This window comes from Pongo pygmaeus, chromosome 7 (assembly GCF_028885625.2).
Source record: "Pongo pygmaeus isolate AG05252 chromosome 7, NHGRI_mPonPyg2-v2.0_pri, whole genome shotgun sequence".
NCBI classification, from domain to species: domain Eukaryota; kingdom Metazoa; phylum Chordata; class Mammalia; order Primates; family Hominidae; genus Pongo; species Pongo pygmaeus.
In genome coordinates, this window is record NC_072380.2 from 29456494 (window position 1) to 29478487 (window position 21994).

Sequence of the window (21994 nt, forward strand, 5' to 3'; positions counted from 1 at the left end):
TTAAGACGAGCCTGGGCAACATAGTGAGATCCTGTCTTTTTTTTTTTTTTTTTTTTTTTTTAAAAAAAAAGGCAATTCAAACCTAATCCTTCCCTTTCTTCCTCCTCCCACCCACCCCGCCTGCTTCTCAGTGGCAACAAACGCAAGTTGCTCATCATGCTACCTTGCACATACCTACAAGACATCATTTACTTCCTAACTGCCTTGACATCTGCATGCTACGGTGCTCAGCTGTTTGACATCAACATAAATATATTCTAAATCCGCTGTCACTAGGCTTTTTGTACTTACATACTCTGAAGAAAGTCTTAATAAATACTTTATTATTAAGCATAATTATTCACCTGTTGGTGACTGAGAAATGAAAACCACACCTTCGAAGATTTCTTTTAAAAAACGAAATTCCTTTAACTACAACAACGACAACAAAGGGACAAGTACACAGAACCAGGCACTTCTGGGAAACTTGTCTTCTTATCCCTTTGCCCTCCCTTCCTCCCCCTTTAGTAAAGCTGGTTGGGCACATTTGCTAGGATCTGTGGGTTTCATCACTTCAAGCCTTACTGCTTAAAAAAAATGAGGTAAGAAATTTCTATCGGAAAAGTGAAACTGACACATAAACCAAACCAAGGTCTTCCCTGGCTGCTGCGGCAGCCGTTATTGCTCTAAGTTGGAGTGTTCTGTTTGCTTTTATTATGTATTCGGAGTCCTTATTGCCATTCTGGCTGGCCTCGTCGTTGGCCAAGGAGAAATGATGGGGAAGGAGCTCGGTCACCTGCTCCCAGCTGCTCAGTCCCAACTTTCTGCCCGCACGCGGCCCGTCCTACCCTTGCTGGGAGCCAGCTCTGGTTCTGGGGCCCCCAGGGCGGCTCTAACAGCTAGGAGAGGTGGTGATGGGGCTGTGCAGGTAGGGCAGGCTGCTGGGGGCCGAGTGCACGCCCACGGAGACCGGAAAGCTGAAGACAAACTGCGAGGTGGGGGTGGCGGGGGTCTTGCCCCGCTCCCGCAGGGGTCCCGAGGGGCTGGCGGCCTCCGCGGCACAGGACGTGGCCAGCACCTGGGACTCGAACTGCAGCAGCTGCCCCATGAAGCTGAAGTTGGGCGAGATGATGCTGCGGCGCTGCTTAACGAACTCGAAGGCCTCCTCCAGCCTCACCCGTTTCTTCATCATCAGGTAGGCCAGGCAGATGGTGGCCGAGCGCGAGATGCCCGCCTGGCAGTGCACCAGCACGCGCCCACGGCAGTCCTTCACGGCATCTGGGGACAGGGTTCAATAGGTTAGTGCACGTTTCTGCAGATCCCAGCCCCGACCAGGGGCACCAGCCAGCCCCTGGGGTTGGGGGGCTCTGAAGGAAGGACTAGCCATGCTAGACCAAGGACTGGAGAGGAAGAAAACCCATGTTGGCGGGTTTCTAGAATGCCCCCCATTCTGAGGTCTATTTTCCCGAATCACTAGGCTGGAGCTGGTTAAATCCCATTATCCGTTCAAGGATTTCCATTTGCAGAAACAAAACAGTGGGGTCCAGGGTGGTGGCTCATGCCTGTAATCCCAGCACTCTGGGAGGCCAAGGAGGGTGGATATCTTGAGCTCAGGAGTTCAAGACTAGCCTGGGCAATATGATGAAATTGTCTCTACAAAAATACAAAAATTAGCTGGGCGTGGTGGTGCACTTGTAGTCCCAGCTACTCCAGAGGCTGAGGCAGGAGAATCACTTGCACCCCGGAGGCGGAGGTTGCAGTGAGCTGAGATGGCGCCACTGCACTCCAGCCTGGGTGACAGAGCAAGGCTCTGTCTCAAAATAAATAAATAAATAGAAATAAAATAAAAATTGTGACTCAATGCTCCCTGTGTCTTCCTCCCCGTCCAAAAACTCTTACCATCTAGGCACCCAAGCCATGCAAGGGGAAGGTGACTGGCTCTGCAAGCTAAGCCTGTGTGTAGGTCCATCTTCCCTCCTCCCTCCCAACCCAACATCCAATGTATAAGCCTTCCCAATGAGGAAGAGGGGGAATGGGGACCCTTGGATTCAGTGCCTCCAATGTCCGCCTTCAACCCAGGCTTACAGGGGTTCTTTCTCATCCTTCCCACCCGCCCTCAGTCCCAGGAACCCCAGAGCAGGGCCAGCCTACCGATGTACTCTATGGCTTCCATGAACCAGGAGCTGATGTCGGCCTTGTGGTTATCTTCCACTGGGATGCACTTGTACTGATAGTGTCCTTCAAAGTGGTTTGGGCAGTCCGAGGAGACATTCAACAGAGCCGTGATGCCCAGGGCGTCCAGCATGTCTCTCCGGGCAGCATGGTAGGCACTGCCGAGGTAGAGGAAGGGAAGGATCTCCACAGGACCCCCCTGCACAGAAAGGGAAACAAAGGCCCCGAATGACATGAGGGTAAAGTGCTTGGCACAGGGAGTGGAAGCTTGTCTGAGAAGAGCTTTTCTTTCCAAGCCCAGGGAGAATGCCTGCTGGGCCTGGCCCTCCCAGGCTCCCCCTGTAGCCTCCTGGAACTCTTGGAGGGGCGATGGGCCCAGTGGGACTTCTCCAGCCTTTGCCCTCTACTTGTGAGCAAAGAGGCCAGAGCAGGTAAAGTCTTGTGGGACTCTCCTGCACCTCGCCCATGGCAAAATAAGCAGCAGGACAATGCCGGCCTTATGGCACCATCTGTGACACTGAGTTTATATCTGCTAATCATCAAGCCATTTATTGTGGGGTTTAGATACTTATTTGTTTTGATATGTATTCACTGGGCATATCAAAAACAGGTGTGCGGCGGCTCGCATCTGTAATTTCAGCACTTTAGGAGGCTGAGGTGGGAGGATCATGTGAGCCAGGAGTTCCAAGACCAGCATGGGCAACACAGTGAGACCTCATCTCTCAAAAAATGAAGCTGGCATGATGGTGCACACCTGTAATCCCAGTTGCTTGGGAGGCTGAAATGGGAGGATCATTTGAGCCCAGGACTTTGAAGCTGCAGTGAGCTATGATTATGCTACAGGACTCAAGCCTGGGTAACAGAGTGAGACTCTGTCTCTAAAAATAAACAAATAAATAAGGTGATGCCCTCATGGCCACACGGACAAGAGTAAGGATCTTGGTAAAATGAGGCAACGGTGGCTTAAATTTAGCACATGAGATGTGGGCAGCAGAGTCCATCTAACTGAAAGGGCTGGAGGGTGGGCTTGTAAGAAACACAAGTGGCTCAAGCCGGTTTTCTTGGAGGGAGGGTGGGTGACCATCTATGTTCATTTGGCTGATACACGGGAGCAGCCTGCCTGTCGGGGACCGAGATGTTATTTCATGGCCTGCTACTTCAAAGGAGAAAGACCTCAGCTTCCCAGAGAGCAGGTCCCCCAGGGCTTCTGGAGGCCTCCTCACTTGTCCGCACACCACGTTAGAGGCCAAGCCAGGGAGTCATGTCTTTAGACTTTTTTCTTAGGAGGATATTTAGAGAGGGAAGGGGAAGATTTCCAAGGAGTAAATAGGCCCTACCTAACATCCCACCCCAATACTCAGGGTTCACCGCGTTCTCCCCAAATTGAGGCATAACATTCAAAGACTTAAAAAAATCTCAGGATTGGATGCAGTGGCTCACGCCTGTGATCCCAACACTTTGGGAGGCCAAAGCAGGAGGATCACTTGAGGCCAGGAGTTCAAGACCAGCCTGGGCAACATAGCAAGACCCCCCCCCCCCATCTCTACCAAAAACCTTTTAAAATTAGCCAGGCATGGTAGCGCCACCTGTAGTCCCAGCTACCAGGGAGGATCCCTTGAGCCCAGGAGTTCAAGGCTGCAATGAGCTATGATCACACCACTGCACTCCTGGGTGACAGAGCAAGACTGTCTCCAAAGCAAAGACAAAAAACACCTTCAGAACTCTGAGAAGAAGGTATCCACTGGCCCCTACGCTGTCCCTGGTCCCACTTCCAAGCCCTGCCCCCCGAGTCTACCTGGTCGTGTAGCGGGGTCCCACAGGAGCTGCAGCCCAGGTCCAAGGGCTCTGTGGCGCTGGGGAGAACCGGGGGTGGGATGGCTGCCAGGGCCTTGGTTTTAGAACAGAATTCTGGGTACTCGGAGGAAAACCTCTCATAGCCGCCTGTAAAGGAGAAAGAGGCTCAGGTTAATGGGGTCACTAAGCCTGCAGGAAGTCAGAAAGAACTCGACTCGTACAGACTCAGGCGGGCTGCTAGGAAGGCAGGGGCTGGCGTGCTCCATATTGGCCACTAGGTGGCGCTGTGGACCTAGAGAATGGCCATGGAGCGGTTTCCAGCGATGCAGAGGACACACTCGCCAGGACTGCAGTAAAGCTGGAAGGATAAGCTTTATGGACAAGACTTGGGTTAGAGAGGTAGACATACAAAGGAAGACGTGCAGGGGGATGTGCAGAAGGGACTCTGTGGAGTAGCTCCTCAGGACAATGACAAAATAGAGAAGGAAAGGTCACGCTGGGCTTCCAAGGACACTAAGTACCTGTAGAGACACCTGCCACCCCTGATTCCAGCCCTTCCTCGGGGGAGGTTCTCCAATGTGAGAAAGAAGGAAAAAAATGACCCTGGTACAAACTCTTCTGGATCTCAGCAATGGAACAGATGTCCATTGCACATCCTCATGAACAGCCGTTCCGTCACCAAGAGGCCAGAACAAGAGGAAAACGGGCTTAAATCTAAATAAACCCCTCATGCTATGTGCAGGTTTGGGGCAAGGGAGTATTTCCTGACCTGAGAGTGGGTAAGCCCTGGAATGGTTATCTGTGGGATCATCTTCCAGAGAAGGGAGATCTTTTAAATAAAAAAAGAAGATGATAAATGGCCAGCTGAGCTGGGATAGGGTGAGTGCTCCTATTCAGGAAGGGAGGAGGCAGGCGGGATACAGGGAGACGCCACAGGGAGGCCATCCAAAAAGACAACATTTCAAGCCCTATCTCTGGCTTTCTTGTGACCTCTGGGACTTCCTTTTGCGGCCAACTTCCAATCCACAGTACTATCAATGTATGGCCCTGCTTTTATTTTTATTTTGCAGTTTCTGTAGGGCCAGAAATGGATTCAATTGATTCAGTAGGGCCTGTGCGTTGGAGAACCACCATTCCAACAGACCCATTCAACTGACTTCAATGACAATTTGGCCGACAGTCCTGGATGTCGCTACCTTTGTGGTCTTCATGACAGTGACATAGGACCTCTGTGCCCTAGGGCCATTCATAGAAATTTTCCAATGTGCAGACATGTGACGGTGAGTCAGTCACTTGCCCCAAATCCCAACCGTAAAGACTGCTTCCTACTGAGAGGAAGGAAACGGTTCTCTACCACATCATAAGGCTTATAGAAACAGGGCGTACATTTTTTCCTCTCTGACCGGAGACTTCTCTATTCCCCTCCTCTCCCTCCCTCAGGATATAAATGGATCTCTCTCTGGTCACAGGCCCTTGTTCCTGCTGAGTCACAGTGACCAGCCTCCCTGGATGGAAAACCTGCTGGTGGGGCCGGTACCGTCAGCCTCGGTCATGCTGGTGGCCTCGGCAGCCACCTCATCACAGAAGCACCCCCTCCCTCCCATCATAAACCCCTTTCCTTATTCGGTTGCCACCACTGCTGCCCAAAATGCAGTAATTAGAGGATGGGGGAAGAAGAAGGAAATATCTGTCTGCAGCTGAAGTCCTTCAGGGGCTTCTGTGATGGGAAACTTCAGTCCATGCTCCCTTTTGGAGAAAGTGGAAGGGAAACTCATTCATTAACAGTGGTTGAGCACTTGTATCCCAAGCCATCACTTGTTACTCTATATACTTCTCTAGGATTTGCAAAAATTCTAGCTACATGATCCTTTTGTCTATTACATAATTTGAGCTATTAAAACACATTTTAAAACGACATGTTAGACACAGGTGGTGTCCTGCAAAAACTCACCACCAAAACAGACAAGCCGTCGACTGCACTCAAAAGTGAATGGTTGGGTGGCCCAGGAGTGCCAGGGCAGGCCCCACGGTCACAGAGCAGAGTGTCCCTCGGGGCTGGAGAAGCAGGAAGAGCCCAGAGCAGCTGAGAGGATGTTGTCTCCATTGCTGAGGGTATGGAACAGGGCACTGGAGTGAAGTTCCGGGAAGGGGATAGGCTCTGCCATGAGGTTGCACCCCACCCTGAGCATGTATCACCTGTACAGCCCGGGCCTCCTGAACCTCTCGGAGCCTTCTCCTCGTCTGTAAGTGATGAAAGTCCCCTGCACAGAGGCCTTTGAGGACTGGTTCCAACAGCCAGGCTCTGCGCCTGGCATCAGGGAGACAGATCACAAAGTTTTCCCTTCTCGGTGCCTACATGGAGGGGTGCCCTCGGGTGCCCTCAGAAGAGATCCTCAAAGGCCAAAGAGGAACCGGGGACAGGGTGATGCTGGTAAGGTACTGGGCATTTGACAGCCTGCTCTCCCAGAAACCTGTCTCTTGGTTTCCGGAGACCTCCAGACCTCCATCTTCTCTCCCAAGCATGGCCATGGCTGCCACTCAGCAGAACCCTTGTCAGGGACCTGGCACCGACTGCTGGCCACGGAGTGGTGTGGGGGGTAAGGAGGGCCCAAGTGACCCATTTGGTGGGGAACAGGCTAGATGTGGCCTGAAGGGGCCGTTTGTCATCTCCCCCAGGCTCATCGCAACTGTCTGGAAAAGGCACCATTAGAAGGCAGCAGAAAAATGATTACGGAAAAGTCATTCCCTCTGAGGGAGTTTTAAAGAACAAGCAAAAATGAACAAGGTGGGCCGGGCGCAGTGGCTTACGCTTGTAATCCCAGCACTTTGGGAGGCCGAGGCAGGTGGATCACGAGGTCAGGAGATCGAGACCATCCTGGCTAACACGGTGAAATCCTGTCTCTACTAAAAATACAAAAAATTAGCTGGGCGTGGTGGCAGGTGTCTGTAGTCCTGGCTACTCGGGAGGCTGAGGCAGGAGAATGGCGTGAACCTGGGAGGTGGAGGTTGCAGTGAGCTGAGATCGCGCCACTGCACTCCAGCCTGGGCGACAGAGCGAGACTCCATCTCAAAAAAAAAAAAAAAAAAAAAAAAAGGAACAAGGTGAAGAAGCAAATTCGCTCAAGGGGCAGGAACACTGGAAGGTTCTCGTCCCTGACAGTGGTGGCCAGCTTTTGGGGGGTCTGTGGCTGGTTTCACAAGATGCTACACTAAAGGGAGTTCCTTCTGGTGGGCCCTGGGCTGCACTCAGGCCAGCACTCATGGGTGAGAACAATATGTTCTGGGCTGGTGGAGCCCAGAGGACACAGTGAAGGTGATGCGGGAGGATGCATGCAAGTTACCATTTATCCATCGGTGGAAGAAGCTGCTCAAATCCATCCCCCACAGGGCCGTGCCCCAGTAAGTCATCTCTGGGTGTCAATCTATGCCACCTCTGCCTTCCACCCCTTCCTGGTGGGCCCTTCTCCAGGGGGCACTGCCTGCAGGTTTCATCAAGTGAAGACAGACTTTTCATGCAAAAACAGAACTGATCCAAATAGGGCACTGCTGATATTTCACCAAACTCTGCTTCTATCCATTGGTTTCCTAATCCAGGCTGTCATTAAAGAGTCATGACCCACATTTTTAAAATGGAATACAATAGAATAGGAATTAGGAGGATGCATTGCCCTTAAAGAGGATATCATTTCATGGAACTTTTCTTCAGATGTGCATGTATCCCTCTCCTGGGTCACGATATAAATTAAAATGTGTTTCTTACTGTGGGTGGGGTTAAAAAAGATTATTCTAAGGCGACTTCCACTCTGTCCCTCCTACCCATCCCCAAATCCATGCAAGTACCATAGCCACAGCCCTTTTAAGAGCTAGATTTAGATAACCTAGTTTTATCCCAAAAAATCATGAAAGGGAAGGCTTATTCTCATTGTCTACAAAGGGGCTAGGCTCCTTCCCGTGCCCCTAGCAGGTGTGCAAGGAGAAGTGGAGACAGATCCAGGTGTAAGTCCAACTCGACTTGTGGAACTTGGACAAGCATGTTCCCTCCTCAACTCTGGTTTTTCCCACTCTCAAAATGTAAGAATTTCTGATTATAATGATCTTTAAGTTCCAGTATCCTCTGCTTCTAAATATCCAGGATCTACTTATTTGCGGGTCAGTTTTGCCAGCTCTGAAGCAGCAGGTGCCTAAAATCTGCACTTCTATCTCCTGAATAATTTCATTATCAAATGTGCCATTCTGAATGAATGAATTCTGTTTTTCCTATGCCCTTTGAATGTATGAAATGAATGTATTGAACGTGTCTGTGTCCTACTGAATGTAATTCCATAAGAGGTTTCTTACTAATTTCAACCTGTTTTTCCCATGTCCTTATTTAAGAATATATTTTCTATTCCTAAATCTCTCATTTTATCACCTTTATTTTACAATTTGAAAGTCTGGAAGAAAAAAAGGAGTGTGATTTTCATCAGACTTACTTGAAGAATAACTCCATCTACAACTCCATCTACAGTTCAACTCCACCGTGCCTCCTCCTTCTCACATCCTCATACAGGGAGGCAATTTTCAAAGTTTAGTGGAAATGAGGACCCCTCATCAGAAGCTCTCTACCGCACTCCCCCATCCCTTGCAGGAGTAGGAGATAATGTATGTAAAAGTACTTTACAAAGGGCAGATTGATGTAGCGCTGATAATATCACCATAATATGACTGTTAATGGGATTTGTGATGGGGAAGACTGTCCTTTGGTGGTGACTATAGTCATGGATATTTTTTTTCCCCCCAGACAGGGTCTGTCACTCTCACTCTCTCGCCCAGGCTGCAGTGCAGTGGCACGATCATGGCTCACTGTATCCTTGACTTCCCTGGGCTCAAGCAATCTCCTTGCTTCAGCCTCCTGAGTAGCTGAGACTACAGGCACATGCCACCTCGCCCAGCTAATTTTTGTATTTTTTGTAGAGACCAAGTTTGCCATGTTGTCCTGGCCTCAAGTGATCTGCCTGCCTCAGTCTCTCCAAGTGCTAGGATTGCAGGTGTGAGCCACCATGCCCGGCCTTGGTCATGGATCTTAATGTGGCTGCCACTTTTTCCCCATTACGCCCCCAACACTCAGAAGAGTGCCAGATCCCAGGCAGGGCTCATGGCCTTGCTCTTGCCAGAAAAGTCATGCTCTTGCAAGAAAGTCTGGGGTTGTTTGAAGGCCATTTGCCTTTGGGAACTCTACTTTATGTGACTGCTGACTTCGTAAGCACCTATGTAAATGCTGAGCTGTATTTAAAATCCAACTAAGTGAACTTCTCACCTTGAGACTCTGAACACAGACACCTGGACCTTCCTGGCAGCTGGCTGACACCTAACGCCATGCTGGGGGCTCGAACTGGTTTGCAGTCTCTCCCAGTCCTCCTGGGCGATCTGCTATGTTCAGCAAACTGGCTTCTGTTGGAGTGAACTTTTCTTCCCGTCGTGCTTTCTCTTTGTTAGCCGGGAACTGCCTCCCGGTAAGGAAATCAGCTATCTGGTTTCCGATGTTCTGATTTTTTTTCAAGGAATTTCTTGGCTCGGTAAAGTGGCCACCCTTTCTCTCTCCCTCATTTTTCTGAGCAGTCCATTTTTGTGGGTGGAGCCCACCTCTCCTATAAGCACCCAGGATAAGCCCAAGGAAGTTGTGACGGTCTAAAGGGTCAAATTTCACTCTCAATTTACACCTACATCTGTCTTTAGTTACTTTTGTTAGTTGGAGACATCCAATGTAAATGATGCCTAACATAGTGAGTTTGCTTCATTGTAAAAAATCACCTGTAAGACCTAGCACTTACGTTTCCAATCCTTGGCTGTCATGGGCATTGTATTACATTTGTAAGCAGAAACTACCGTATCTGCAAGCAGAAAGGCTATTATATTTGCAAGCAGAAAAGCTAGTCATTTCCCTTTAAGTAGAAAAGGTATGCAATATTGACATCCCCCAGAGCTGTGCTGTTTGATGCCATTGCCCTCCTGGGGAACTGAAGACAGAGATAGCAATGGTGGGGCTAGAGAGAGAAAAAACAAAAATGTCACCAGAGTTTCCAGAGCTGTTAATTGTGTCCCTCTTCCCCCACATTCATCAGTGGCCTTAGTGACTGTTTTCTACAGAAAGGGTAATATCACAGGCTGTATGGTCAGGCCCTGGGCTATTGGATCCTATTGGGTACTATAGGGTGAGTGGAAGGAGAAACTGGAATAGCTAGATGATCTTCCCCATTTCTCGAACAGCTCCAGGACAGCTTTTAAATTAGAACTGACAAAGGCTGAGGGAAGTTTTAGGTAGGTGGAAAGGAAGGTAATGTTTTTATACCTGAAATCTTTTTGCGTAACAGAATATTTTGTTATTTGGGGTTATTAAAGGCAAAGAATAGGGTAAGAAAAAGCTCTTTTTGTCTTTCTCTAATGACCAGGGGAGTCTCAAACTCTAATCCAAGGATTTATGAATGAGAGAGAAAGAGATTTCAAGAAGTGTATTGTGATAAAATCTGAAAAACTAAAATTTCCAAACTGACCCTAAAAACGCCTTACAGGATTTTAAATTAAATGAGTTTTAAAAAAATTACCCCACTGGAAATCCTTTACTAGAAAAGATAGAAAACATTAGATTTTTCTTTATTGCTTTTAGCAAAAGTCGGGTAATCTGAGGAAATGTAAAGGCTAGGTTGTACTTTATTGATATTAAGTGAAGTTTACCTCCTGCCACCTGCATGGAGTAACCAGTTCAACGTGGTTGAAGTAACCCTTCAACGTGGCAGAAATAGAAAAACTGAATTTTAAAATGCAGTTAAGAGAATTAGATAGCTTTGGCGGGAAATGCTACTATCACTTCTGAAAATACTCTGTTGCTTTTACTGCTTCTCCTAACCCCTCCAAGAATGGCAGACACCAACCATCAGGCCTTCTACTGGCTTCCTGTCCTGCTTTACAGACATGCCCAGGCACACCTGAAATGAGACATACATACATTCCCTCGCTGGAAAATAAAATGAATTACTCCAGTAGGAAACAAATTCTCCAACCCTTCACCAATTCAGGCATTTACTAAAGATAATCTACAGGGCTTTTTCTTCCTTTGCTTTTCAAAATTCCCCTTTAGGTCTCTGCCCCAGAGCCCCCTCCCGGGAAACCACATTTGCTCCACTGCACTGGCTTCCAGGCACGGAAGGGAGGTGTATCGGGAGACCTGGGAGACACCTTGATTTCCTTCCCCAGCCCCTTCCCGCAAAGCTGTGGGAGCAGATACTGACTTTTTCCTTCTGACCTCTCTAGGGATGCCTTTCCATTAGAGGGCAAAGAGGAAGAAGAGGAACTGGGTTAAAGATGGCCTCTGCTGAACACATATGTCAAAATCAGCTAAGCTAAACAAAAAAGGGCCCAGTTAACCTCAAAGATGTTCACCACCACAACAGAGCAGGCTGGAAGATTCCCCCACCTCTCAATTTTAGGTCCTTGCTTCCAAGGGCAGGCTCCCTTTGGAAGCAGAAGCTGAACTTCTGGCTAGGAGGGGCTATTCCAGAAGAGACCGAAGCTAAATCTGTGGCCCAGGCCTGCACACCTCCATCTGCAAGGATGTCCACTCTGAGATGCAGAAGATGATCCTCCCTGCCCGCCTCGCCCGCCTCGGGGCCGACTACGAGAGGCAGTGCAGGCTTCAGGAGGAAATAGCCCTTAAAGTACTTCTCTTCCGTTGGCCAGGCACCTCTCCACCCACAGAGGGCTGTCATTTTACCTAGAGGTTAGTACTACCCAGTCATTAACCTTGCCCAGAATCTCCAGGGCTCTCGAATCGGTCTGGCTGGGGAAATGGAGGAGGTTAGGGAGGGAGGACTCTCAACGGGATTCACGAGGGACAAGGAAATGCCGCGCGCCCTGGGGATAAACCTTAAAAAATAATCCCTCTGTCCCCGGGAGCGGGGCCTAAGTGGCTGCACCCCCGGAAGCCCAAGGGCCAAGGTCCCGGAGCGGCCGCTCTAGGGCGGTCCCCTCGGGATTTCTTCCAGGAAGGAAAACAAAACACAACAAAACAAATCCAGACTCCACGTGGGGCTGGAGCCCAGTCCCAGCCCTGCTGTGTTCTCGCGGGTCCCGGGTTTGGAGGCCAGCGAAGGAAGGCGCGCCCGCGCTCTCCATCGGGGGGACTCGAGGGCAGCGCCGTGCGGGGAACATCCCGGCCAACCCCGGCTATTCGAGAGGACTTGCGTCCCAGAGGAATTGCCCTCATCTCTCCCACCAGCGCCGACAAGCTCAAACAATAGCGCGGACGCCCACCCTGGTGGCCTAACCAGGACCTGGCCCCGCTCAGCGGCCAGGCCTTCCGGGACAAGCCCCTTCCTGGCACTTTCTCTTGGAGCGCTTTGGGGAGAAGGGAGGGGGACTGGGTTCATTTGGAGAAGCAAAAGACAGCCCTCGCGGAAAAAGAAAGAAAAATCAGCAAAATCGCCTTAGCAGTTCAACCAAAGGTCAACAGCAGCGTTTCCCCAGCAGCTGACAGGTCAAATGGGCAGGAAACAACTGCGGAGAACAAAGTCCCCCGCTGTTCGGCAGGGGCGAACCCGGCTCCTACGCACTGAGCAGTTTTGTTGTGCTTTTTGGAGGGGAGACGTTTCCGCCCCCTTTCCAGCTCCCTTCCTCCCTGGTGGACAGGTCGGAAGAGGAGCGGAAAGGAAAGGAAGGGAGGGAGGCGGCGAAGGCGCCTGCGGGGGGAGGAGCGGCTCTTTGATGGCTGTGTGGGGGGGTCTGAATTGCCTCCCGGGCTCAGAAGCGCAGACCCTACCCGCGCGAAAGAATGCGCGGAATGCGGCGGCGGGAGGCGGGGGCGCAGCGCGGCAGGGGGCGCCCGGACCCCACGCGCCCTGCCCACTCCCCAGCCCCAGGGCCGCGGACCCACCCGGCCCTGCAGGTGTGGCGGGCGCCCGGTCCCTCCAGGGACTCGGACAGCACGCGATTTTTCCAGGATTTCCGACTACCAAATGTGACAAGACAGCCCCGCCGCCTAGAGTTTCGCCAGGGCTCGCTAAAATCCGGCACGCGCCGCCATCAGATAGACGAAAATCCGGGCTGAACAAAAGGTGGTCATTCTCCGCTGCCCGGATTTGCAGGAGCTAGAGGACCGGTTCCGCCCGGCGTCCCCAAGATACCCAGTCCTTCAGTCTCCCGCTCCCACAGCCTGGATCTAGCCCGGGACGGGGATTGGCCACCTTCCAAGCTGAGCTCGGAGTTGGGTAGCGGGGACGCAGACACAGATCGCTCTACACTGTGTGTGCAACCCAATCTCCCTTTCTGCATTTGCCAGGGTCTTGTTTTCGGTGAAACTGGCAGGGCCAATTGTACCTCGGCACCCACCCCTCTTCACCCTTTTCTCCACCTCTGCGATTCTCCCGGTCGGGCTCAGTGCAGGGCCCCAGCACGCCAAACCAACAGGCCTATCTTGTCCCCACGCGCCCCGTGGTACTTGGAAACTGTTCCCGGGACTCAAGATGGACCGTGCAGAGGAGTCGCTTCATCCTCCAGGCTAGGACCGTTAGTGTCAATAAACGGGGCCTCGCTAGGACGGTGCGGAATTGCAGGTGACCGGAGGAACCCGTCTGCACTGTCCCTGAGGACTTGAACCTCGCACTTGCACAGAAACCTTGCAAACCCGTACACACCAACACACACACAGGGGCGCGCGGGGATCCCCGCAACCACGAATCACGCCGGAGACTCCTTCCCGTGCCATCTCCTCCTCTCCAGCTAGCGCCCGGAGCCCTCGTTTACCTTTGAGCAGGCAGATGTCGGTGCGCTCGGCGTTGCGGCGCAGCGCCTGCACCACCAGCGACACGGTGCTGTCCTCGCGGAGGCTCTCGGCGCGCGGGCTGCGCTCGTCGTAGACGATGACCGCCGAGTAGAGGCCGGAGCGCAAGCGGGCGCGTACCTCCTCCTCGGCGGGCAGGATCTGCTCCAGGCTCACGGAGCCCTTAGCCCGCCGCCGCACGATGGTGTTGCAGCGCACGTTGACCGAGCCTCGGATGTAGCCCGCGCTGTGCGCCAGGAACGGTCTGCAGTCCAGCAGCAGGCACTTGCCGCCGCTCGGCAGCCCCAGGGTGCCGTGGCTGCCGCTGCCGCCCGCGCCGCTGCCGTTCTCGTCCCGGTTCATCAGCCTTTTGAGCACACTGCAGTCCATCTCCCGCAGCTCCTCCATCGTCACCATGGTCGCCGGGAACCGAGGCGGCTGGGCGCGCGAGGAAGAGAAGGGCACCCGGGCCGCCTAGGCTGCAGAAAGGGGCGGGCGAGAGCTAAGAAGGGACGCCTGCAGAAGTGGCCGCAAACTTGGTCCTCAAGGGCTTCCGAGGGCGAGCCTCTTCTCCCCTGTCCCCTTCCTCCCGCAGCCTCGCGGTCACATAGCAGTCGGAGCGGCCTCGGGCGCCCAGCCGGGCGGCGCGCAGAACGGAGGGGGAGGCGCCGGTGGAGAAGAGTGTGTTTACGAGAGAGGACCGCGGACTCTTTTCGGCGGCGGCCTCCAGTGTATTTTTGCCGGTCGCGCGGCCCGTGTAGCCACTGCCGCCGGCGCTGCCGCTCTCGACGCTCCCCCGGCGCTCAGCGCACTGCCCCAGCCAGAGTTTGCTCCTCGGCTTAGAGATTTATTAATGCTCCTCCGCGCTCCCGGGGGAGGGGGCGCTAGGTACTACCCCGCCAGGCCCCGCCCCGTTCCATTCCGGGCTCCGCGCCGTCCCCCGCCCCCCGCGCTGACTCCCCGCCCCCTCCGGGCCCCTCCTCCCACACCCTCCCCGGAGCTGAATGGAGCGCGGCCGCTGGCTCCCGGTCACGGGAACTCGACGTCACAAAGAGCGGAGTAAACAGGGCGCCGGGTGCTCGCCATCAGGCCCATTCATAAAACCGAGGCCGAGAGGAAGAGGGAGGCGGCCTCCGACCCACCGCCAGCGGCGGGCAGCGCCCGGACTTTGTGAATGGAGCGCGCGGCGCCTTTCGCCGTCTGCCCGCGGGCCCAGCTTGCGCCGCGCCTCCAGCCCGACACCGGCACCTGTGCCGCCGCTGCACCCCGCCGCTAGGCTGGCGGCGCCAAAGGTGATAGCCGGCTGAGGAGGCCAGGGCTCGGGTTTGAGCTTTCATCCCTTGGCACCTTCGCGCTTCCCCGCGTGACAGCCCCGTAGGTTTTTCCCGGTTACCCAAGTGGAGAGGGGACCGGAGCGCCGCTGCCCACCTAGCGGGGCCTGACACCTCCTAGCCCCAGACTCCCTGTGCGCTTTCGGCTCGGCCAGTCCTTTCTGAATATGCGATTCCTGAGACGTTAGCGTATGCATTAGCGTGATCGATTTTCAGCTAAAGCCATTAAATCAATTTTATAGCTTCCCCAGGAACGTGGGCAACCCCCTGCTTGGAAGATGAAAGAGAAAGTCCTCCCGCCCGAAGCCCAGGATCCGAGTGAGGTGTGGGGTTTGTTGCTTTACGACCCAAAGGGAGGCATTAATTGCCGAAATGGTGTTCCGAGGGAGGAGAGCAGGCTGCACTCCTGTCCACGCTTCCTAAAAGATGTTTATTTAACCCTGGTCGGGGGAAAAACAAGGTTTTCGGGTTTGGGAAACGTCTTCACCCTATCTTGCATAGTTGTGAATTATCCTTTCAAGAAATGACAGGGTCCACGTTTGTTGCGGAGCTGGACCCTGGATAATGTACCGGCAAAGAATGACCTTTTGAAAGGACTTCAGCAGCTCTGGGTCCGATTCAGGTTTCTGGGCATCCCTTTTTCCTGGTCACGTAGCAGCCCTCCCCATCCCCATTTCTCTTTTGCATTTAATTTCCCAGAGGCGGCTTTTGGCTGGGGGTTTGTGCACGCACGCGGTGGGGACCGTGCAGAAGCCAAAAATCATTCGCCCGACATCTTGCCAAGTCTTGTTAGTGAGAATTAATCACAGAGCAAGGGAGTTACAGGACTCGCTCGCAGTTTCGGAGGCTGCAGAGTAGCGTATTCCATTCCAGGGCGCGCGTGGAAGCCCGACCCAGGCAGCGAGGGCAGCGGAACCCGCCGGGTCTCTCCGGCCCCAGCTCGCCCTCTCCCCATGCCTTTGTTCCGGGCGGAGCGGCTCTCCCGAGCTCTCACCTCCGGTCCCGGGGGCCATTCCTGCACTCCCCGACCGGAGCTCGGCGGAGCCTCCACTTCCGATACCTTCGACTGTCCTCGTCCCCCACTGCGCCCCGAATGCCTCGACCCCCGGACCCTACTCGGATGGGCTGTGAGGGGCACCGCTTGGGCAAGGTGATATTTCCTTTTGCTCCGGGCTCCAAAATGGCTTACGATGGCACTGCACGGATCCTTTCTCTTTTTAAAATTTAGTATTTTATTCATCATGGATTTTTTGCATTTTTTTTTCTTTTAAAGAGGCATTGCATCAAGATATTTCTTTTGATTATTGACTTTTCGGCGCCCTTCTTAAATGTTGCGCTCAAGGCTTGTGCTCACTCTAGTCCAGGCCCTGGAAGGGGCCACAACTGTTGACTGACCGAGGCTGCCCGGTGGCAGGACCCTGGGCGTCGGGCACTCCGGGTGGGAGATCAGTGGTCAAAGCCGCACTGCGTGGCCTCCCTCTGGGGAGGGCAAAAGGTGTCTGAGTCCAGTTTCCTATTCTGCTGAATGGGACTGTGGGGGTCTATCTAATAACTCGCTTTCGATAAGGAGCAAGGAGCCCCAGGGGCCCCGACAGTCCAAGGCTGATTTTGCTTTCCCGGGTTGCTCTCCAGCAGCTCAGAAATCCGCCGCCTGCCGGGACCCAGGGCCGGAGCTCTCCCGGCGCAAGTAAACACCGATTCCTTTACAAAGGATTTAATAAGACATTTCTGGAAAAACCGTCTCAGGAGGCAGGTCCGGGCCAATTTCACGCGTGTCGCAGGAGCTGGGGAGACGTCCCTGGGGCGCACGGGTCGCGCTCTGGGCCAGCCTTTGTCTCCCCTGCTCTGGGGTCGCCTCCTCCGCCGGACCCGCGCCTGGCGCTCACGTGGCCAGTAAATAACAGTCAAATCCAGGGGGAGGAAAATGCCCATAGAACAAAGAGGCTTGCTTTCTGCACCTGACAGTAATCGCTGGTGGAGAAGCCCTAAATCCCGCAGGCGATTCACACGGAAAGGGGTGTGGGAGGGCGCGTGTGAGTGTGTGTGTCCACGTGTGCGTGCCCGCGCCTACGCGGCTGTTCCCTGGAAGGGAGTCACAGCTTGGGACTTAATGTGTTTAAGCCGAGAGCCACTTGAATTGCGAAAGCGAAGGCCTGATTTTTAAAAAAGACTAATTTTTAAAATCCACACCCCATTGCCAACTCAGGAATTGGCCTTCAGTTGTGTGAATTTCAGCAAAGGAGATTTAAATTACCATATTGTATTTATCGGGATACTGTGTAAATATCCTAGATACATATTTTTTAATTGTATGTTTGTGAGCCATTGGTCCACAGTTAAATGAGTACAACGCGAGGGCTACTCCATGCCGGCTATAGAGATAATGATAAAACCTGTCTCCAATTCGTCTGCAGTCTGTGGACAAAACAACCAGTTTAAACAGGGACCTTGTGAAACAGCTTGTCAATAAGCAGATCTTGGAGAAAACAAAGGTAATTTGGAGCAAGACATGGAATGTCATTTCAAAATTAATTTAATTAACTAAGGCATATTTGTAGGAATTGGGATGGGATTGCCCAAGGAGAGGTCTTTTATTTATATTCAGCAGTAAACCTCGGGGTGAAAGAACTTTTAAAAATTCACTGTGACAAGTAAATCCAGCTTCTCTTTCATCAGACAGTCCTTAGACCGACCTTATTAGTCACTGTCAGGCTCCAGCAAAACGCCTGCTCTTGTTTAGGAACATTTCTTTCCAATTAGGAAGTTGTATGATTGGGGAATCTAAAGCCCAGAGAAGAATCCCAAGAGAGAAGTAAAGCTTCTATTCTAGTTTTGATGCCAACCTCTGACTCACTGCTCTGTCCCAAAGTGCCTGAATAAAACTTGCCTGAAAAATCATTAATGAATTAATTAAGGTGGTGATGGAAAGAAAAGTCCTGTGGCTTTTCCTTTCCTGAGCAAAGAGGGAGCCTTGCTATTACGCCGAACTGGAACAGGAATAATTCATTTTGCACAGATCTTGTTGGTTAGGCTTCTTAGATCAACTAATTAGGGAACTTGCCCCCTGGTAGTGGGAAGGCTCAAAAGAACTGGGAGACCCTCTCCTGCTCCTGAAAGCAGAGAAGCCTGTGGTCTACACAGCGTGTTCTTAGGCAACGTTTAGAAATGGAATTGAGAAATGCCTGTCCTTCCCTGCGTACCTCTGCCCATCAAGTCAGGACTGAAAGTGAAGGAAAGTCTTCAAAGTTCACACTGAACCTAACCAAAAACCCTCAAAGACATAGCCTGAGGATTTCTTTTTTTAAGTCCTGACTTTGTTACAGATCTTTTTTGTTTTCTATGCTTGATACTCTAGCACTTATTAATGATTTAAAAGGCTATGTATCGGCCAGGCGAGGTGGCTCACGCTAGTAATCCCAGCACTTTGGAAGACCGAAGTGGGCAGATCACCTGAGGTCAGGAGTTTAAGACCAGCCTGGTCAATATGGTGAAACCCCGTCTCTACTAAAAATACAAAATTAGCCAGCATAACGGGCACGCACCTGTAATCCCAGCTACACTGGAGGCTGAGGCAGGAGAATCGCTTGAACCCGGGAGGCAGAGGTTGCAGTGAGCTGAGATCACCCCACTGCACTCCAGCCTGGGCGACAAGAGCAAAACTCCATCTCAAAATAAATAAATAAATACAAATAAAAAATAATAAAAGGTTAAGTTTCTAACCCAGGGTCTCTGCAGAAAGGTTTTAATGCATTGCTTTATTTACTGCTTTATTTTAAAACTATTCAATCTAGGCTATGCCACCATCTAGCTTGGTGGCCTTGGGCAAGACAGTCTCCTTTGGCCTCACTTTCTTCACCTGCAAAATGAAGAGTTTGGACAGGATGGTTTCTCAGGTCTGGTCTGTTTCTGACCCTGTATGATTCTGAGCAGAAGAAGACTTGTCAGCTCCAAGTCCAAGTTTCACTAGGTTTCCCATCTCGCCCTCTGAAGAGCTGAGCACACTATAATGCCATAAGATAAAGGACGATCTCTAGCTCCTCCTTGTCCCTGCTTTAGAATATAAACTCATGGAGAGCAGAGCTCATAGTTTTTATTTATTTGTTTAGTGACGTGCTAACGTCCCAAGCATTTTGATAAAACGTCTTCAAAATTTCGGAAACAAATTTTGGAAAGAAACACTTCTCCAAACAGGATAAAAATGAACTCGGAGGCTGGGCATGGATGGTGGCTCATGCCTGTAATCCCCCAGCACTTTGGGAGGCTGGCAGATCACTTGAAGTCAGGAGTTGGAGACCAGCCTGACCAACATTAAAAATACAAAAATTAGTCAGGCATGGTGGTGGGTGCCTGTAGTCCCAGCTACTCGTGAGGCTGAGACAAAAGAATCCCTTGACCTGGAGAGGCAGAAGTTGCAGTGAGTCAAGATTGGGCCACTGCTCTCCTGCCTGGACAGGGCGAGAGAGCGAGACTCCATCTCAAAAGACAAATAAACAAAACAATACAAAACAAAACTCGGTTATTTGGGGTCACTCTAGCTGTGCCTATTCTCTTATGCATTCAACAAACGTGCTAGACTTGGCAAGAGGTGCGGGAAGTAGGGGGACAAATTTGTCCAAAACACTGTGCCTTCAAAAAGCTGACAGTCTCATTGGTCTAGTCAGGGTGTGATTGCCACTGTACATTGCCAGAAAGCAGGATCTAACAAAGTGTCATTAGAGAACAAACAGCATGCCAGGAAGATTCAGAAGAGAAAGGGATGGAGCCGTGTTGTGGGATTAGGGAAATGGAAGAAAAGGCCATCATGAATAAAGTGCATTTCATCTACTTAAATGTTATCCTTGAAATGTCCTTGAGTTCTCTTGTAGGTTCTTTTTTTTTCTTTGTAAACTGCTATCTCACCTCTGACATTCATTCTGCCCTTGTGCCTTGTATTCTTTTCCTTTCATTTGTTAGCATCTCTTTTCCCCAGTGGGTTTGCCTGCTAAAAATAGATGAGCAATTGGTGTGGAACTACAAGGGAGTTAAGATGATGCAAAAGCTCTGTAGAAAATCTGTGCCATGGACGAGCAACCGACCTAGATGGTAGCTGACCTAAGTAAGGGCCTGACTCTTTCATTGCCATCTTAACCAAGTCAGTTGTTCCGTACTTTGATTTTACCATCTGTAAAACAAAGGAAAAATAATGTAATTATTGTTTACATTTTATATTTACTTTTTTCAGGACAACAAAATGTCTAAATCACCTTTCCAAGGCTTCAACAGTGAATGTATTTTCCAAATCAATGTTGGAGTACATGGTCAGAAAAGATGTCTTTTGGACTTGTGAAATTACTTATATAAAAGTTCTTACCAAGAAGGAAGCATAAAAAACACATTTATTTATATGTTTACTAAATCTTCTTTTATTGAAAACAATAAGACAACCTGAAAGCAAGTCTATCAGAGAAAATCTGGGACTTACGTCTTCACTGACAAAATAATAAATAAGACAAAGTGATAGAAGACCTTTGTCATGACACCTGTTTGCTACCAGAGCCCCAGGCCATCGTCGTCCACTGATGTCTCCACATTAATTCTGCAGAGGTCCTGGATAGTCTTCCCTGCCCTGTCTAATGGTCAGTTAATTCTTCTTGTAAGCACATCATGGCTGACCAAGTGCTGGACAGTGCAAAGAAAGGTGTCAGAGCTTTCATCTTAAGCCTTGATTGGATGGTGAGTAGGTCTCCTGCAGCTAATCAGTGGCTTTAGAAACCCTGGAGTCCTTCAGAAACCCTAAAGTTCTTCTGATTTTTCTGGTATACCGAAGGAAAAGGCCAACAACCAACAATTTCTAAATAAGAAATTTCCACCTTAGCTAAAAGCAAAAGGCCTTTGATACTGTATGAGATTGATCAACTCACTTCAGTTGAAATAATGGTTTTCTGAATTCAAGGCATGAAAACAGCCTTTCCCCACTGGATGGGATGCTCAGATTACCAGCCCTGGAATGAAACAAAAGGAGAAGCCTATCTCACCCCACACTTCTCAACCGTTTGCCATTCTGAGATGACACCTGCAGAGCTACAGCCCCACCTGCCCCAGCACCCACGGGTGCCTTGGTCATCCTGCACTATGGAGCTGCTCGTCTCTCCTCTATGAGGAGTTTTAATCTTCTATGAGTCCAGTTTTTACATTTTTAAATTTCTTTTCCTTTTGTTTTTAGTTTACACATAATAATTGTACATATTTATGGAATACAGACTGATATTTTCATACATGTATCTACATTGTGTAATGATCAAATCAGGGTAATTAGCATATCCATCACCTCAAATATTGATCATTTCTTTGTCTTGGGAACACTCAAAATCCTCTCTTGTAGCTGTTTCAAAATATACAATAAATTGTTTTTAACTATATTCACCCTACGGTGCTTTAGAACACAAGAACTTACTCATCCTATCTGGCTGTAATTTTGTATTCTTTAAGCAACCTCTCCCCATCTTCCTCTCCCTCATCTAATAACATTCTCAGCCTCTAATAACCACAACTCCACTCTCTACTTCCATGAGCTCAAAGTTTTTTTTAGCTCCCACATATGAATGAGGACATGCGGTATTTATCTTTCTGTGCCTGACTTATTTCATTTATGTAATCTAATTTTAAAACAATTATTTGGGCTCTCCGGAATCAGTAATACAAAAAGAATACAGCAAAATGTGCTGTTTTCTTTTGCAGAAAAGAATTATAGTCTCTCTCTACCTTTTCCGTTGGAATTAGCATAACAGTCCTCAAGGGTTTACCCACTGAGGGAAACACCAAGAGTCCCCCTTAAGCAGAGGGTAATTACATCCTGCTATTCAGCCCATTTACTGGAGGTTAACTCATTAGCACCCCGCCAACTCCATTTTTAATCTAATCTATTTCTCTATCTCCTCCCCTAGACTCA

General features: G+C 50.6%; 2 protein-coding genes across 2 annotated transcripts; one reads left to right on the forward strand and one right to left on the reverse strand.

Moving 5' to 3' along the window:
* Window positions 1–303: 303 nt before the first annotated feature.
* On the reverse strand, window positions 304–14598 carry DUSP4 (dual specificity phosphatase 4). Its single transcript, XM_054498959.2, has 4 exons — window positions 13720–14598; window positions 3947–4092; window positions 2131–2350; window positions 304–1257 (listed from the first exon to the last, which is right to left on the reverse strand). Exons 1-4 carry the CDS (start codon window positions 14150–14152, stop codon window positions 872–874), a joined length of 1185 nt encoding a protein of 394 aa, XP_054354934.2. The 5' UTR covers window positions 14153–14598; the 3' UTR covers window positions 304–871.
* Window positions 14599–14739: 141 nt separating this feature from the next.
* On the forward strand, window positions 14740–21462 carry LOC134739967 (serine/arginine repetitive matrix protein 1-like). Its single transcript, XM_063668481.1, has 4 exons — window positions 14740–15027; window positions 15309–15389; window positions 17481–17558; window positions 20288–21462. The coding sequence occupies exons 1-4, from the start codon at window positions 14740–14742 to the stop codon at window positions 20390–20392; spliced, it is 552 nt and encodes a 183-aa protein (XP_063524551.1). The 3' UTR covers window positions 20393–21462.
* The last annotated feature ends 532 nt before the right edge of the window (window positions 21463–21994 follow it).